Raw genomic sequence first — 18366 nt, forward strand, 5'->3', positions numbered from 1 at the left:
GAGAGAGAACAAGCAGAGGAGGGGCAGAGAGAGAGGGAGACACAGAATCCAAAGCAGGCTCCAGGCTCTGAGCTGTCAGCACAGAGCCCGACGTGGGACTCGAACTCACAAACCGCAAGATCATTACCTGAGCCAAAGCTGGACACTTAAGCAACTGAGCCACCCAGGCACCCCTGAACTTAGCATTAAAACAGATTCCAAATTAGAAGGTTAACCTCGTATCTCAGGGGGAAAATAGCTGGAATGATGTATAAAATGTGATCGCCCTTTCAGTTAAGATAGAAGTTGGATTCACGGAGGTTCAAAGACACCTTTAGCAGAGACTGTCATGAACAGTCCAAGATAAGACAGCTTTATAGAAACTCCCTCCCCTCCTACCAATTCATTTCCCTGAGACGTAAGCTTGTTTTTTTCTTCTTTTGACCCTAACTTAAGGCAGTGGTTGTTCACCATGTGCTTTTCTTTTCCTCTTAAATAGTATTAACTTATTCTTATTGAATGTTATTGCCTCTGCTACTGAATGCATGAGGTTGTGATCTGAGTGTTCTTTTCAGTGGGCAAAGCTTGTCCAGCTCTTACGAGCAACTTTCTACATATACGTACACTTCACTAGTCTGAGACAGACTTAGCTTCTTGTGTTCCTTGCTATAACCCAAAAAGAAACCCAAAAGACACCAGCAGTTTGCACAGCCTTGAATACAAAATGGAAAGGCTACGGCTTTCCAAAGTGCAAATATTAACAAAAATAAAGACTTCAAGATCAAAACCAAAACCCAAATCCTACAGACCCATAATGGAGACACCAATGCTCACTTCCTCATAATTACCTTTAGGGGTGTACACATTTCTCCTTTTTCTAATTCATCTGTAAGAGTGCCATACATACCTGCTCTCAAGGAGTGAGGGGTCTGCATAGCTGTGCAAACTGGTTTTTACACACTTTGAGAGCCACATAATCACTTTGCTATTTTAGGAAAAGTAAAAATGACAAAGAAGTAATACATTAAGATGAACACAGGGGCACCTGGGTGCCTCAGTCAGTTAAGTGTCTTGGGTTATGATCTCATGGTTCATGAGTTCAAGCCCCACATCAGGTTCTCCAATGTCAATGCAGAGCCCGCTTTGGATCCTCTGTCTCCCTCTCTCTCTGCCCCTCCCTACTTGTACTCTCTCTCTCAAAAATAAACTTTTAAAATTTTTTCAAAAAAGATAAATGCAGATTTAAGTTTTATACGTGCTGCCTCTTTTGACCGTGTGAAGAAACTGGCACTGGGGATACCAGGAATAATAATACAAAATTACTACTTAAATTTTATGGGCAACACTTAAAAGCATTCCAAAGTACTCACAGGAACTGTTAAAGAACATTAAATAGCTTGAGTTTCTTTCATCCCTTATTTTAATTGTAATCGTTAACAAGCAGCCAAACACCCAACCTTCAAGAACCATGAGAGGCAAGATAATGTCAAGACCACAAATAAAGTGTACAAATCGGATTATGAAGATCACAAACAATTAAGAGCTTATTTATGAAGGCTAAAAAAATAGTAGGATACTCTTAAACGAGGCTGTAGCTGGTAATTAATGAGTTGCGAGAACACGGAAGTTATAAAAATGTAACACAATAAATGTTTATTGTATGTTTTTAAAAATTGTTTTGTGACAGTTATCATTATGCAATTTTGGGCGCTCAAACTTCTGAAGCTATATCAGTGGGAAGCAAGGGAGTAGGGAATGAAAATGTTATACTAATCAAAAGAATTTGTATATTTACCTTTTTTGGGTTTTTATTTATTCTTGAGAGAGAGAGAGAAAACATGAGTGGGGGAGGGGCGGAGAGAGAACAGGGCAAGAATCCCAAGCAGGCTCTGTACCAGCAGTATAGGGGCCGACTCAGGGCTGGAACTCACTAACCATGAGATCATGACCTGAGCTGAAATCAAGAGTCAGACACTTAACCCATGGAGCCACCCAGGCGTCCCTTTCTAAGCCTTTTTTAAAGACCCTCACCATTGGGGCACCTGGGTGGCTCTGTCAGTTAAGTGACTGACTCTTTATCGCAGTTCAAGTCAGGATATCACCATTAGTGAGTTCGAGCTCCACATCAGGCTCTCTGCTGGCTGCGTGGAGCCTGCGTGGGATTCTCCCTTTCTCTCTCTCTGCCCTTCCCCTGCTCAAACTGTCTCTGTCTCTCTGAAAATAAATAAATAAAATTAAAAAAAAAAAAGGCTTAGAAAAACTGCAGGGAGGTGTCTCCCCAGAGGGCAGCCACGGCCAGATGCTACATCAGGGAACAAGTGGACCTGGAGACTTCAACCAGCCAGGACTCCATCTGTGCAGGGTCCCTCCCATAAATAGAAAGCATGGAAATGAGAAAGCACTTATTTGATGACAAAGAAAAATCGGGGCCATCACGTCTCCTCCTCAGAGGTAAGGCAGGCATTTCAGTTTTGTCTTGGGGGTCTGAATGTGCTGCGCCCTGGCCTGGCCGGGGTGAGGCGGCCCCACCTGGCTGTGGCCCCCCCTTCCCCCCTCCCCCGGCCTCCACCTGTGGAAGGAGTGGGGGTGCTGCGACTGGGAGAGCGTGGGGATTCTGGCACATCCAGAGAACCCCAGCTGAAGTCTCCAGGTGGGATCCCCCTAAACTGCGCACAGGGAAGGAAGGGCAGGCCAGCCGCACCCCGCCCAGGAAATGCCCTGGAGAAGCTGTCCGAGGAATCCTCCCATGGCACCCCTGGCCTGTGGGGGGCAGAGCAGCCCCGCTGCACGCGCCTGCCCGCTGCACGTACTTAAGCTCCTGCGCGATGGCCGCTATCTGCTCCACCCGGTCCTGGTGTGCGGCCAGGTCGCTCTCAAATGCCTCGTGTTTTCTCAGCAGGGCCCGGACCTCGGTCAGGGAGGCCGACTCGTAGTCCTTCTGCAGCAAGATCTGCTCTTTGCCTGCAAAGGGTGCATAAGGGAATATGACTACTCTGATGTCACACATCGGCTTCCTTGCACCTGCAAAATTCTCGGTGATCCTTAGGATTCCAAAGAATCAAGAGAAGGACAAAGAATGATAGGTTTCAATCGGTTTCCAGGCTATAGCTGTGCTAACGCTGCCTGCGCCCCTCTGTGTTCCAAAAAAGCTCATGTCTACACATAAAGAGGGGAAGCATGCTGAGTCCACACTAAATAACAGGTCTGCATTCTTCATAATTGAGTAAGAAGTATCTGTGCGGTGTGATGCTCCATTAAGTCAGCAAATTAGTGCACATGAGTTAGCTGGGAAAGTTGAACACACGTTTGTACTCTACTGGCCTGCCCTCGGGTTCAGCCTTGACCCCACTTCTTTATGGTTGAGAGCTTTCTCTTCTCTCCTTAAATGCAACCTGTAGTTTCCTTCCTGATAGTATTAGAAGCTTTTCTCTTTGAAGCTCCACCTATTTCCCCACAAATATTTCTTAAGTTGAGCAACTACTGCGGTTATAACTGAACCCACATTTACTCCCTGGTTGATGGCCTTTAAGAATTTAATTCTAGGGGAGCCTGGGTGCCTCGGTTGGTTAAACGTCCAACTCTTGGTTTCAGATCAGGTCATGATTTTGCGGTTTTATGATTTCGAGCCCCGCATCAGGCTCTGCGCTGAGCACAGAACCTGCTTGGGATTCTCTCTCTCCCGATCTCTCTGCCCCTTGCCCACTCGTGCTGTCTCTGTCTCTCTCAAAAATAAATAAATAAAACAAAAAAAATTAAAAAAGAAAAAGTTTAATCCTATACAGCTACAAGTGGAAAGCAAATGTTCATATATTTAATAATGACAACATAGCACTTACTATGCGCCAGATACCAATTTAAATGCTTTATAATGTGGACTCATTAAATCTTCATTAAATCAAAAGCCTGTGTTGGAGGTGTGACTGCTATTCCACTGTGAAGAGGACACTGAGGCACTAAGCTCGTCCAAAGCGCACAGCTGGGAAGTGTCTGCACTGGGACTCCCGCCTGCCTGTCTCTAGGCCCACGCCCTCCAACCACAGAGCTGTGCGACATCAACCGTCAAACAGGACCAAAGCCAAAGGGAATCAGAGCGTGAGGGGAACCTCCCTGACCTTTCTCAAACTAGATTATGTGATGGGGAGAATGTTTTGTTCTTCTCCCTCAGCAAAAATTATGATCATAGTATCAAGGCTATGGAAAGATTTGCAAGGACTGAAAATAGATGAATCCAGCAAAATAAGGAAGCTAAGACTATAGAAAACAAGACCTCCTGACATTCCTCCTTCCAAGCTGATCTTCTAAGTGGGAAATTACGTTGCTTTGTGGCAGGAGCTAGGATCTGGGCCAGGGCTGCCTGACCGACAGGGAATAAACAGATACGTATGGATCAAACAGAAAGTAAGTGGGGAAGACAGAAGGAGGCCAGAACTTACATAAGTAAGCGTGGGAAGAATTCATTTTTGAGTGCCATTTTGTGAAAAAGTACATTATCTGCTCAACTAGAAAATACGCCTTCACGCCTACCTCCCAAAGAAATTTAGTACTGGGCCAGCAGGGCAGAGCGAGGGGAGGACCCCTGCCCACCGGGTCAGTGGCACTGGGGACAGGGTTGGAGACTGCACAGTGTGGCTCCGTCCACTGCTCAGCTCCGGCGTCGATGAACCCAGCCCCAGGCTAGTCACTTGCCGTAAGCCCACGTTTCATGCGTCGAAGCCTTCTGCCTGAACTTCTCCGCCAGGTGCTCCACACGCTCCAGCCTCCGTATCTCGTTGAGGAGCCATTCTTCGTACCCCTTCTCTGCCTGCTCCAGTCTCTGCCAGGCGCCGGCGATGTCCTGGGGGTGTTCGATGATGGGCAAAGGCAGGTTTGTTACACTCTAGGATTTCCTATAAATCCCCTCCACTCCAACAGCGCTCCAACAGCGTTTTCTTCTCCTTGCTCCCCTCCCCCCACCCCCCCCAACTATTCAACTGTTTTGGCTTTTAAATGCCTTCATTCTCACCGGGGCCGTTTACAGCTAAAATGGTTGTTTGCATCAGCCAGTAAATACCTGACACTTGTCCAGATATGGACAGAGAGGCTTACGGGGCTTTAATTTTCTGCCTAGAAAAACACGAAGCTGCAGAGTGACTCAATTCAAATCAACTACTACTCAGCGACTATGCTCAATCAGCTAGCCAGTCAGGCACCAACAGTCATTTCCTGGACATCACACACGTGCCAGGCACTAGGGAGGAATTTTTGTATAAGAGTAAGTGAAACCTGTAAAGTTCCCGGCCCCTGAGTGGTTTTCAGGATTGTCGAGAACGAAAGAGTAAGAGCAGTTAACCCTTGAACAACACGGGGGTTAGGAGCACCAACCTCCTGCACTGGTGAAAATCAACATACAAACTTCAACCTCCCCAAAATTTAACCACCAATTGCCTACTGTTGACCAAAGGCCTTACTGGTAACATACACACCTGATTAACACATATTTTGTATCTCATTTGGGTTATATACTATATTCTTACCATAGAGAACACTAAAAAAAAAAACGTTATTAAGAAAATCAAAAGGAGGGGTGCTTGGTTGGCTCAGTTGGTTAAGCATCCAACTTCGACTCAGGTCAAGATCTCACGGTTTATGAGTTCAAGCCCTGCATCAGGCTCTGTGCTGACAGCTCCAAGCCTGGAGCCTGCTTTGGATTCTGTGTGTATCTCTCTCTCTCTCTGCCCCTCCCCAATTTGTGCTCTCTCTCTCTCTCAAAAATAAACATTAAAAAAAAAAAAAAAGAAAATCAAAAGGAAAATATGTTTACAGCACTGTCCTGTGTTTATTGGAAAGAAATCCATGTGTAAGTGGATCCTTTTGGTTCAAACTTGTGTTGCTTAAGGGTCAACTGTAATTAAACAAATTCACTGCAGACAGTGATTGGCTGTGAAGTAAAAAAACAAATTGGGGTCAAGTGATGCTGAGAGACTAGTGTGGGGGGATGTTCCTTCAGGTAGGTCACTTGGAGAAGATAGACCCAAGGAGGTGTGGCATTTGAGCCAGACCTCAATGAGAGAAAAAGCCAGTCACATGAAGAGGTGGGAATCGGCACTGAGGCCTGAAGTAGGGATGGCCCCGTGTGAGGGGAGCAGCACTGAAGGCACGTGACACACTGTGGGAGTGGGGATCAGATCACATGGGATCCTATACTATAGGCAGGTTAATGAATCTGGATCTTATGCTAAATATTCTAGGAAGTCACTGGCAGATTTTGAGTAGAGACATATTCTGGTTTGCATTCTGAAAAGAGCCCAGCAGCTGCCATGCAGAGAATGAATGCTAGGAGCCAGGGACAGAGGCACTGCAGGGGCCCTAGAAGAGAGGGGGGGTGTCAGCAGACAGCGGGTGCTGTGCAGGTGCAGAGCGGGGCAAGGACAAGCTACAATCCGGACGCAGACCGGCGGAACTGCTGAGCAACTGCATGTGAGAAGGTGACAGACAGAAAGAGTCCAGGGTGACGCCTGGGTTTGGGGCGTCAATAACTCAGGGGGCATGATGACATTTGCTAAGACAGAGCACACCGCGGAGGGGCTTGGGGACAGGCCAGGTGTGACAGCGCTCTGAGACGTCCATGCAGGTACATGGACCTGGATGTCGGGGAGGCATCAGAGCTGGTGATGTACAGCTTGGGAGGCACTGGCGTTCAGGAGGTGAGGAGAGAGCCCATGGGGGTACGGAGGTGGAGAAGGGGGTCAGCCCCACGCCCGGGAAGCGTCTTCCCACAGGTGGGGGCGGGGGAGGGGGCAGCAAGGCCCCGAGCAGCAAGGACTCGATGGTGTGGGAAGGGAAGAGTATCAAGAAGGAGCCATGGTTAACGAGGTCAAAGTGGCAGAGAAGAGGGAAGTAAAAGTGACAACAGGAATGCCACCACAGATGCCGCTGAGCTGAGCGGGAACAGTCTCAGGAGGGGACAAGCCAGGTGGCTGCACGTGAAGGGCAGAGGAGTAAAGAAGCAGCAACGAGGTGAGAGGGGCTGCCCCCAAGAGCTCCCTGTCGATTGCCTGCCAAGAAGGGGAGTCCAAGGCCAGGAGAAGACTGGGTAGACTGGGAGGCGGCGACGGTGGCGGCGTTTGGGATTCTCGAGTCCCCTGTGTGCTGGCGCGAGTGACTCTGAGGAGCGGGTTGGCCACAGTGCAGGGAGGGAGACACATGCGGCACCAGCCCTGGGATGGTGCCCGGGGCCTAAGAGCAGGGCAAAGAGGGAACGAGATGTAGGTGCGGGGAGGCCCAGGAAGAGGAGGCCAGGCTGCAGGAGAGCAGGGAGGGGAGAAGGAGGGAGGTAGGGGCTGCTCTTGGCGAGGCCCCAGGTCAGGAGCAATGAGGGGTAGAGACCTGCTTGCTAGTGGGGAGGAGACATCAAGAATGAAGGTGTTACGGGGCCAAAATTATATGCATTAGCTGCAAGGACTGGAGAAGTCAAGGCCTTCTGGGCGGCCCATCCGAGAAGAGACTCCCTGAACAAATGGGGGCATCCGACCCAGCACTCACCGACACCATCTTGCCCTCGGAGGGCATGAAGGCAGGCCGGTTGCTGATCCGAAGCTTGGTCTGCAGTGTGTTGAAGTTGATCTCCAGCTGGCACTTCTCCTGGACCTTGGGCGGCTTGTGCTTACGCCGGTAATCTCGGAAGTCCTCCAGCTTCTTCTGCATGGCTTGCATGGTCTTCTCAGGGGCCCGGTTCTCCAGCCAGGGGATCGTGCGACGAATCCATTCCAAAAGCTGCTCCCAAAACACAGAAATGCTGCTGAAAATACCAGTGAACTGCCCCCCCAGTTAAAAAAAAACCAAAAACACAAAAAGAACAGAAGGACCTAACAATTGGAATGGATTCACCTAATGTTCCTAAGATTACAGAGGATGAATATGATACTCCCGATCGAGAGGAGAAATTAAAACGGCACCCCTCTGCACAGCGGCATGAATGAAAACCGGGGCCCCCCACCCCCCCCACCACCACTACCACGGCCATTGGTGATTACCCCAACGATGCCACACACAGGTCAGAAACTTATAGTCAGCACGAGTCATATTTTTACAAAAATGGGACATTTACAGGAAACTCGGGGACCGGACATGAGCAGACAAATGCTGGATGGAGCTTTCAAATGAAAAACAAAAACTTAACAGGGTGAAATGGAAAACCAGCAAAGACCTGGGTCTGGCTTAAAAATGCAACTGTCTTTTAAATAAGCTCAAATCTAACGAGGCGATTTACTAAAGAGATGTGCTGTCAATCTGGGACCGACTCTATGCCAATGTATATTTTAATTTATTATCTAGCTTTCAAGGATATACACAAGATCAACGTGAAAATGGTAGTGAATTCCTAAGGATAAAGTGTGTATACCCCCCTTGTCTTGAATTACCACCAACTTGAAAGGCCAATAATAATTTGCACTTATGATCACTTGGGAAATGACAGCAGGTAAGAATGAAAGCTAGTCAAAACGGTGACACACCCATAATCTAAGGGTCCGAGGAAGATTAAACGAAGGACCAGGGGAGACAAGAAAGGATATAATTACTGAGGAGTGTCTGTCCTTCGATCCTGGTGGTGCCTGAAGCTGATCGCTGGGGTTAAACAAAGCTGCGAAACTGAATTTTCCATAGTGGCAGGATGGAAATATAAATCCAGTATCTTCAGAAAGGACTACTATGAACCACTCCTTTGGAAGACTGATTCCCAGTATCCCGATGCTTCTACCAGGACGGACCAAATATTGGCTAAATTCAGTCAGAGCAAAAATTATTTGGTCTGTGATAATGTGTCACTGTCATGGAGGTCAAGCCAGAGGGGATGTGGCCGTGCACGGCACTCAGCCCATCCCTTGTATGGGGTAAGCCGCGGAGCGGCAGGACAAGGCTGTGCAAGTTGCTCCTTAAACTGTAATGTTGCTACTTAAGCTATAATCGGAACAAAAAGAACTATGTGGAATGTGCTATTCTAACCAAGAACTCGGCTGAAGAGCTGCAGGAGGCATCATGGAAACTCATGGGCAAGCACCTTGGATGGAGGGCCCTGTCTCCCCCACATTTCCCTCTAGATTTTCATAGACACACACAAGGCTGAGCCTCGAGTCACAAAAGTTCCCCCGACACCCAGTCGTTGTGTGGAGCAGGGCTTCTGAATAACGGAGGGTACCCTATGTGAGGACAGTAACCAGCGAAGCAGAGAGAATAAACAAGGAATGCAGAGTCATCTGGGGGCGTCCAACCCTGGGTGCAGAGCAGAGAATGGCATCACGTCTGCCTTCTTAAAACACGCACACTACCTCTGCACCTCAGGGTGGCTGGGAAGCCCGTCAGGATTGCTTTTGTGCCAATAAGTATGTTGTTATGCGATGGACCACCTCCGAGATCCAGTATAGTTCCCTATTTTTTATCCCATCTGAGATGAAAAATGCAAAGAAAGGAAACACCGATAGTTGGTGTTCGCCCTCCATGCCTCACCCTCTGGGTGGGAATGGACACGACTGCCGGTCACCCGCTTCCTTTACCTCACTTGCTAGCCTCTCATATTCTTCCATCAGCCTCTCATTCTCTTGATTCACAGCAAGAACCTTACATATCCTGTTAGCTGCTGTCTCGGCCTGTAAAACACAATAGGTAAACAGGACAGCTCTGTGACACGGAGGCGCATGCACAGAACAGAACGTGATAGGGGAGGAGGAGGGGGAGGAGGAGAGGGCGTGCTGTAAACGGTGCAGGTTCAAAGTTAGGGTGGAGTAAGACTGAGGGTATGGCTGTTTCACACTATGGGTCGTTTCACACCTTTTTTGACACAGACTTACACGGCTGGCTGAATGTACTGTGGGGAGTAATGGGGAGATACCATTAGTCTAAAACAGAAGCTTTGTAAAACATCAAGCAAGTTAGTGACAAATAAATGGGTCAAGGAAGCCAAATTCTCCCGTCCCTGAAGGTCCACCCAAGTACTCTACTGTCCTCCCACTGTGCTCTATTCTCACTCTCCTGGGTGAGAGCTCTCTAAATACCATTAGCCTTTGGAAGTCAAAGCAAAACATAATTGGGTCCTGAATATGTATTACTGCACCGAGTTCACAGAACACCTCTTGTCCTAAAATGGGGATGCAGAACTTGCTAGGTGGGATCCTTCCGCGGAACAAGATTTGTTTAACATGCACGAGAAGTCGTTGAGGTGTATGGAATTCTCGGCCGTCGCTTTGTGGAGGGGAACTTGGGCCAGGACTGGCAAAGTGCCCTGAACCATGACCACGTGACGAATCGCGAAGAGCAAGTTGCCCTCGGGACCTCCAGCCTGTCCCAAAGCCTTGCCGCTAAAGCCAGCCATAGGGGCCGTTTGTGCAATTGGCTTTATATGCTGATGACAGTCATAAAGAAATCTCAGACAACAACACATACTTTGTCACCCCAGTCCATGTGTTTTCTCCAAGTAGAGACTGGTGAGGGGGCAAGAGACAGGTGCACATGGAGGTAGCTGAGGGAGAATCACCCACAACATGTGTCTTAAGAAATGTGGATTTCTCTGAGGTTTTAACATTATTATCCTTTTGCTATTTCAATTAAGTTAAGACTAGTCTTGAAAGATCTCAGAACCAGTCACTGAACAGTGAAGGCAGTTTCCAGGCAGAGGAGAACAAGGGACACCAGAAAGATCCTCATATCTCCTTGACAAATGTCCCCTTCACTGTTCAGTGAACGTGGTGCCATTTTCACGGCACCTGTTTTTTCCTAAAGCACAAATGTTTCCCACAATTTACTAATGAAATAAAAGCAAGCTCTCAGAAGGAAGGAAAGAAAGGTGCTCCCAGGTTAGGCATCTGACTTCGGCTCAGGTTGTGATCTCAGTTTGTGGGTTCGAGCCCTGCATCAGGCTCTGTGCTGACAGCTCCGAGCCTGGAGCCTGTTTCAGATTCTGTGTCTCCCTCTCTCTCTGCCCCTCCCCTGCTTGCACTCTGTCTCTCTCTCTCAAAATTGAATAAACAATAAAAAAAATTTTTTTAAACCTTCAGAAACTGTCTAAAGTTAAGCTGTTACCAAAAACAATTCACAGTTTGCAACTTGCTATATTAGGTCATCACAAAACACTTAGAAGGATTCCAGGGTAAGATGTGAAGCGCACAAACACACACCCAGGTAGGCGCGTGCGCGCGCGCGCGCGCACACACACACACACACACACACACACACACACTAAAACCAAACAGCAGCCCGGATCGACACGTGTTGAATACCTGCTCCGCGCCCGCAAACGCGTGGTAGAAGCAGGAAACGTATGTCATGATAGCTCTTTCATCGGGCTTGGGAGTGTTCACAATGTCTGAAGGGAGGGAAGAAATAACACAGAAAACAAACACACACACAGATGAAGAGTAGAAACCAGGGTGAACAAGGGGAAGAACAAATTGGTTTACAGTGCTCCGTTTTCTGCGTGTTTCTCGGGCCCAAAGTGCTGGTGCTCAGGAAGGTTCTCCAGCCCTGACGTGGCTTGTGAACAGAACGACTTGGACCAGCATGGCTTTAAAACAACCAAACGGAAGGCCTATCTCCCTCCCCTGCCCCGTGATAAGCTTGTAAAAGTGCAGCTGAGGCATTCAAAGGGGGCCTGGGTGCTGCACACCAGGGCTTGCTATCACTTGCTAATGACGCGTGAGGCCCATGTCCACCCATCTTTTGACCACAATCAGGTCATCTGCCACTTCTGCTCTGAGCGACGCATGTGACCTCACAGGATGCTGGGAATCTGGGCAGCGCTCCATGGCCCCATCTCTCCTGCCACCCTCCCACCTTCGTAACTGTTGGCTTTATGGCTCCTGTGAGGAGGACGTTCACCGGAGAGGGCATGGCATTCAATGCCTTCTGTGTGTACTTACCTTGCCATTTACAGAAATCACCAAGGGTAACAAAACATCTAAAGAGAAGGATATACACGGCTTGTACTTATTGTGACTCTTGCTACCATCTGCACTAGCTGCCAAAATAACCAATAGGAAGAGAGAAAACAGAACCGTGTGAACACACATCCTTTCTTCTTCCACCTTGGCAACGCCATGTTTTTTGCTGAGTTGCTTTTTACCTTTAAACTCCATACAGTCACTGGACAAAACGAAATTAAGAAAAAGATACCCCGTAATTCCCTAAGGGTGAAAACCTAATCACTGGGTTTTTGGAGGGTATTAATAGAAAGAATGTGGGGGTTGTGTAACAGTATGGAATCTTCTGGAAAACAAACATGAACAGCATACTACTGCATGGACAGAAGGGAAGTTTCAAAGAAAACTAGACTAAAAAAGACAAATGACTGCCTCCTCAGAATCGGACAGGCCTCCTTACTTAGAGGAGAGGAGAAAAGAGAAAAATGATTGGAAAAAAAAAAAAATTAAGACACAGAAGGTGAAGGGTGAGTGGTGACTCATGTTTTACATCCTCACCTTCTGTGCACCAGCAAAAGCATGATAGTAACAGGAAACATAAGTCATTATGGCTCTCTCATCGGGTCTGGCAGTGTATACTAAATCTGTGTGGAGAAAAGAAGGTTAACTGCTCGGATGTTCGGTACCCACAGGCTTCGCCAAGTGCGGCCTCAGAGAAGCCAAAGCAATGAATCTTCCCCCCTCAGCCCCACACACTTATGTTGTCAAAACTTTGGCTCCAGTCAAAGAAATCATACCTACAAAGTCATTACTCTCTGTGTACTTCTGACAAGTGTCAAAGAGAAGCACACGGCTAGCACGGACAACCCCTAGACCGGCAAGGAAGTCACATCCACAGGCAGAATCAGAACTCAGGGATTCCACAGAATGCACACAAGCACCTTCCCTGAGACTCTCTACTGCTGCACACAAGGAGCGCCCCGGGTGCAATGAAGATCCCTTCTGCAAGTCCTCACAGAATGTACACACCCACGAATGTAAGCCCGGTGCTCACCGTAAGGAAAGGTTTGTGGAGGAAAATAGGGAAAAAGCTTCCAGAACCTTCTAAAAGCAGGGAAGATGGTTAAGATGAGGAAAAGTTTCCCCAGCGTTTATGACAGGTAGCCCGTTCATGGGAGAGAGACCCAAGTAGCCACTCAAAAATCCCCACTTAGGGTTCAGAGACTGACACAAACAACAGGAAGTGAGGTCAGCAGCAGTAGTTGGAAAGGCGGGACTTCACCAGAGGGCTGGGTGTTCTGAGAGGAGGTGGCCAGCAGGCAACGTGGCCAAAACAGGAACTGCTAATAGAACAGTGTGGTGATGAGAAGTCAAAGTGCAGGTGGCAAGGATACAAAGGGTCACATAGCAGGGGTCCTGTTGAGCAGTCATATCACAACATGCCCCACACTCAAAGGCAGTCAAGCTCATGACTTTGCCAGAAGATTCCTGTGAAATTACAAAGAAAATAATATAGTATGTAGGCCTTTTGCTGTATGTAGGCCTTTTGCTGAACCATTTGAAAGGAAAGGAGAAGAAAAGGAATGGACTAAGACGTGTCACAAGGTCACGAGGGAGGAGGAAATGAAGGCGCACCAGGATATCTCACTGACCTGGAAGGATACACAGGAAGGATTCATGCCCAGACCAGGACTCCGGAACTAAGGAAAAATCTACCCACCAGGAAGCATGTCAGCATGCCGGAGGAATAATGATGGTGACCCTGGACTCACCCTCAACTGCAGAGTATTAGGGAGGCATTAATTAGCTAAATGTCACCCGTTTTTTCCTCCCTTTAGTATTCTAGCTATTAACTCGAGTGGGTAAACCCTAGGTGGTTAATTACTCTATGGGAAGGTCAAAGGAGATACTACACAAGTGTAAATTTGGCTTAGAGAGAAGACAGACAGAAAGGAAGAGGAACTATTCTCCGTTGCTACTTCATTACTTTATTGACTTTTTCCCTTTAAAGAGCTTTTGAAAACCATACACAAATTTGGAGGAGAATATTCAAGTGTTAACACCCAATAACGTGGGTGTTTGATAAAATGGTTACTTTAAGGGGCGCCTGGGTGGCTCAGTAGGTTGAGCATCTAACTCTTGATTTTGGCTCAGGCCATGATCTCAAAGTTCATGAGATTGAGCCCCATGGTGGGCTCTGAGCTGAGCATGGAATTTGCTTGAGATTCTTTCTCCCTCTCTCTCTCTACTCCTCCCTCCATTTATGCGCACATGTGCTCTCTCTCTCTCTCTAAATATTTTTAAAAAAATTTTTAATGTTTTATTTATTTCTGAGAGAGAGAGACAGCATGAGAAGGGGAGGGTCAGAGAGAGAGGGCAACACAGAATCTGAAACAGGCTCCAGGCTCTGAGCTAGCTGTCAGCACAGAGCTCAACACGGGGCTCGAACCCACAAACCAAGACATCATGACCTGAGCCGAAGTCGGCCGCCCAACCGACTGAGCCACCCAGGTGCCCCTAAATAAACATTTTTTTTTAATGCTCAAATAAATGGGTAAAATTAGAATGCTACTTTAAAGATCACTGTTAGGAGTTGGGCTGTGTCCCTCAAAAAGATATGCTCAAGTCCTAACCCCCCAGTAACTGAATGTGACCTTATTTGGAGGTTGAAGTGATGGATGATACCACAAGCTAAGGAATGCCCGGGGCTTCTTGAAGGTAGAAGAGGCAAGGAAGAAACCTCCCCTCCAGGCTTTGCAAGAAGCATGACCCTCCCAACAGCTTGACTCCAGAGTAGAGCCTACAGAACCACAAAAGAATAAATTTCCGTTGTTTCAAGCCACTGTTTATAACTTACACTGCAATCTGCAAAAAATAAGGAGGAACAGAAGATTGACAATCGCCTCTGATCAAGTTCTTTGCTTTCCCCCAGCCATGTCAATCAGGGGACGAAATGGACCATAAGGGAATACTAGTATTAACAACAAACACAGTAACAGAAGTTTCCTGAGGGTAGGACCCCGCCTTCCACATCTCATGATCTCCCACAGGACCCAGCGGAGGTCCTGTTCATAGCGGGCGCTCAAGACACGCCTGTTGAGTGAGAAGCAAATCGCGAACGCGAACAAGTGAATTGAATGGACTGTCTCCACCTATCTGTGCTTTCAACGGTGTGCCACAGACACAATGCACACAAATTCATCACATGCAGAGGGCACAGAAGTTACTGGAAACCAGTCCCCAACGTGAGTGGTGCTCAGCTGCAAAATGCCGAGAAAGTTAGCTTCTTTCAGATTTAACTGAATGTAATTCAGACCCAAAATGAAACGCGGAAGCTCGAGAGACATACTGAGGGCTGAACGTTCCATATTCTATATTTCGATTCTGTAACTTCTGGCTGGAAGGAAGGATTTTTTTTCCTTGTGAAGTCCTGAACATCTCACAAGATTTCTTTGCTAAGCCTGTCTCCATTGGAAAGAGAAATAACGGTGTGTTGGTACAAAAATAAAAATAGTTTTTCTTTGCAAATCACAAAGCAAAGCATTCTGCCTCTTCTTTGCTAAAGCTGAACCTTTTACCAAATTACTTTCACATAGTTTTGCTGCATGGTTTAGAGCAGGTTTTTTAAAAAGAATTCGAGAACAAGGTACAAATAAAACTACCTTAACCCTCCTGTGGCCAAGGACAGGAACTTCCTCAGATTCTTAAGTACTTCAGATGTAACTTGGCTATAACGTTTTACAAACCCCCACACATGGCCAGAGCATGCACAATTCACAGATTTTATAGGAGTCAGTAAACACGATTTTCCTCTTACCTTCAGCATCCAGCATTTTGGGAATATCCAGGTGTTTCTCTGCAATTTCCATGGCCAGGTTAATATTTCCTATTGGGTCATCCTGCATGAAACATAGCATAGCCAGTTTTTGAAAATATCTTTTGGACAAGGGTTACAAGTAATACTTTTTACATACCTCACTTTTAGGAGGAGGTTTCCCATGCACGCCACATAAACATGACAGTGTAATTTTCCTTCTTACCTTTTCCCAATTCTTTCAAACATTTAGAGAACAACCCAAAATGACGTCAAAGCCACACAAGCCATGCACACTACAAATCACAAAATGTAAGCCAAATGAAGAGGCTTTGTAGACAGAAAAGTTGTCGGATATTCTCTCATGGACTGGGAAGAACCCTGAAGACCTCCAAGCTTATTTTCAACTCTACTGATGAAAACATTTAAGTGATTCCAGAAGAAATCATGAAACATACATTTTCCAGATTTGGAAGGGGATCATGGAGAATGTCCAACACCTTTGTTTTAGATGTAAGAAAGCTGAGGGGTAAAGAGGAGGAAAACATGGTAGTGGGTGAAACGTATGGATCCCTAAAGAATGTTAAAAGATGGCTACCAAGAGCAAAAGTTCTGCTTCAAGGGGCACCTGGGTGGCCCAGCTGTTAACCATCTGACTTCGGCTCAGGTCACAATCTCACAGTTTGAGTTCAAGTCACGCATCGGGTCAGCCCCACTTGGCGTGAGACCCGCTTCTCTCTCTCTGCACCTCACTCTCTCTCAAAAAATTTAGAATAATGATTCTGAGACTCTGTGAAAGCTATCTCATTTACACTGTAATTGAGAGAGATTAAATGTGGCAGTTAAGTATTTTCTTGGCTCAGATACTGGCCACGTGACCTTGAGTAGATTTCTGAATTCCATACTCCCTTCATCTGTAAAACTGGGATAATAATAGTACATACCTCATCAGTGCATTATGTTTTACTGTGCATTGTACTGAACGAGTATGTATGTATATGTAACATACACAAAATAATACATATACACAACATACATATTAGTACATGTATGAATATATGCATGTGTGATATCTATGCATGTGTAACCTACATATTAAGGCATGTGTACATATATAATAAATACATGTATTTATTTATAACAAAGTCTAATATGGACCTTTATAACTATTAACTGCTACTGTTAACTAATCTCATTTTTCAATCATCGGAAATGGCAAATTACCACAGGTCTGTGGACCACTGGTAATAAAAATCGACCATTAAAAACTGCTAATGAAACTCGTTCAATCTAGAATAAACCCTCCGTTTTGCAAATGAGATAGAGATTCACTGAAAAGAATATATACTATCTCCAAGTCTGAAACTTCTCAAAAGCACTCCAGAATAAAAGAATGTGCTTTGAAAAGCTGAGGCACTCTGGCAACCTTGCGTTACAGTACAGGTAAACTCCTCAGGAGGTAACCCACTGTCACTGGAGACAGGCCAGGAGGGAGGCAGTGAGCAGGTGACAACTATAAAGATGGCAGGGGCATCTCGGCGGCTCAGTGGGTTAAGCGTCCACCTCTGTCTGGCTCAGGTCATCATCTCACGGCCCATGAGTTCGAGCCCCGCGTCGGGCTCTGTGCTGACAGCTCAGAGCCTGGAGCCTGCTTCGGATTCTGTGTCTCCCTCTCTCTCTCTGCCCCTCCCGTGCTCATACTCTCTTTCTCTCAAAAATTAAACAAACATTAAATAATTATTACAAAAAATAAAAAGTCTTCCAATGAAGACTTCCAATGAAGTCTTCCAATGACCGTGCACACCACACAGGTGAGGGCAGCATGCAGCAGAAACGATTCCACAGCAAAACACGGCAACTAGTGAAGGGCCACGAAGCACACCAGCAACCAGAAGGAAGTGGGCCGTAGCCACCACTTGGGGGACCGTTTTCAGGGCAGGCAACACCTCGAGTCCTCAATCCTCACACATCGCTATGTCTAGGGCAGCAAGGATTGCCTACCATAAGGTTTAGAAGGGGCCTGGTGTCCTTTCTTCCATCACAGATTGACATTTTTAAACCACTGCTAACGAAAGAATTCTGAAACTAATGGAAACTTAAGTGCCCTAAAGCTTAAGCTTAAGCAGAGAATTAAAATGTCCTCAGCTGAATTTTCTGAAGAGAGGAAAACCAAACTGAATGACAAAAACCCTTTTCAAAGACTAAGGCTAATACCTCCTGTCAATGGCAAGGTAATTATGAAGTGTCCCTTGTGTGAGACACGGGCTAGTTAATCAATTCGGAGTGAAAATGTCTGCAGCTCAATCCTGCAGGAAAGGTAAAGGGAATTTGAAAAGAAGGCAGAGTATATTTGAACCTTTCTTTCCCCCCAAAACATAAATGCTTCACTTCTCAGATTTCCAATTTGGGAATTTAAAATCTCTGAGACACATCTCTAAAAACCTTCGGAGGAAATCAAGCCCAAGTCGACGAACATATCTTCATTTGGGCCAACAGGCTGGTGTGATTCTGATCTTGTCCCACCTTAATTATTTAATATTAATAATTAATTAATCGCTCATAGAAGGATTTTCCTGGTCCCCCTTCCCATTTGCACTGCGTGCACGGCTGGCTGGGGAGACGGTGCTGGCAGCAGCCGGGGTGTTCATGTAAGTTCGCTGCTGGTGTGCTCATTCTCAGGACGAC

At 46.6% G+C, this 18366-nt stretch overlaps 1 protein-coding gene across 3 annotated transcripts in view; it reads right to left on the reverse strand.

Moving 5' to 3' along the window:
* ACTN2 (actinin alpha 2) overlaps positions 1–18366 on the reverse strand; it is a 72807-nt gene that overhangs the window by 17123 nt on the left and 37318 nt on the right. For 2 of the 3 annotated variants that reach the window (XM_039247189.1, XM_039247191.1), the window contains 6 exons: positions 15685–15766; positions 11229–11314; positions 9510–9602; positions 7501–7731; positions 4666–4813; positions 2790–2940 (listed from right to left, as the gene is read on the reverse strand). In XM_039247189.1, the coding sequence (XP_039103120.1) occupies positions 2790–2940; positions 4666–4813; positions 7501–7731; positions 9510–9602; positions 11229–11314; positions 15685–15766 (791 nt within the window). Of the gene's footprint in view, positions 1–2789; positions 2941–4665; positions 4814–7500; positions 7732–9509; positions 9603–11228; positions 11315–12425; positions 12512–15684; positions 15767–18366 lie in introns of all 3 variants that reach the window. The other variant, XM_039247190.1, reaches the window with a different exon arrangement.

This window comes from Hyaena hyaena, unplaced genomic scaffold (assembly GCF_003009895.1).
Source record: "Hyaena hyaena isolate Hyena2069 unplaced genomic scaffold, ASM300989v1 scaffold_288, whole genome shotgun sequence".
Classification (NCBI taxonomy): domain Eukaryota; kingdom Metazoa; phylum Chordata; class Mammalia; order Carnivora; family Hyaenidae; genus Hyaena; species Hyaena hyaena.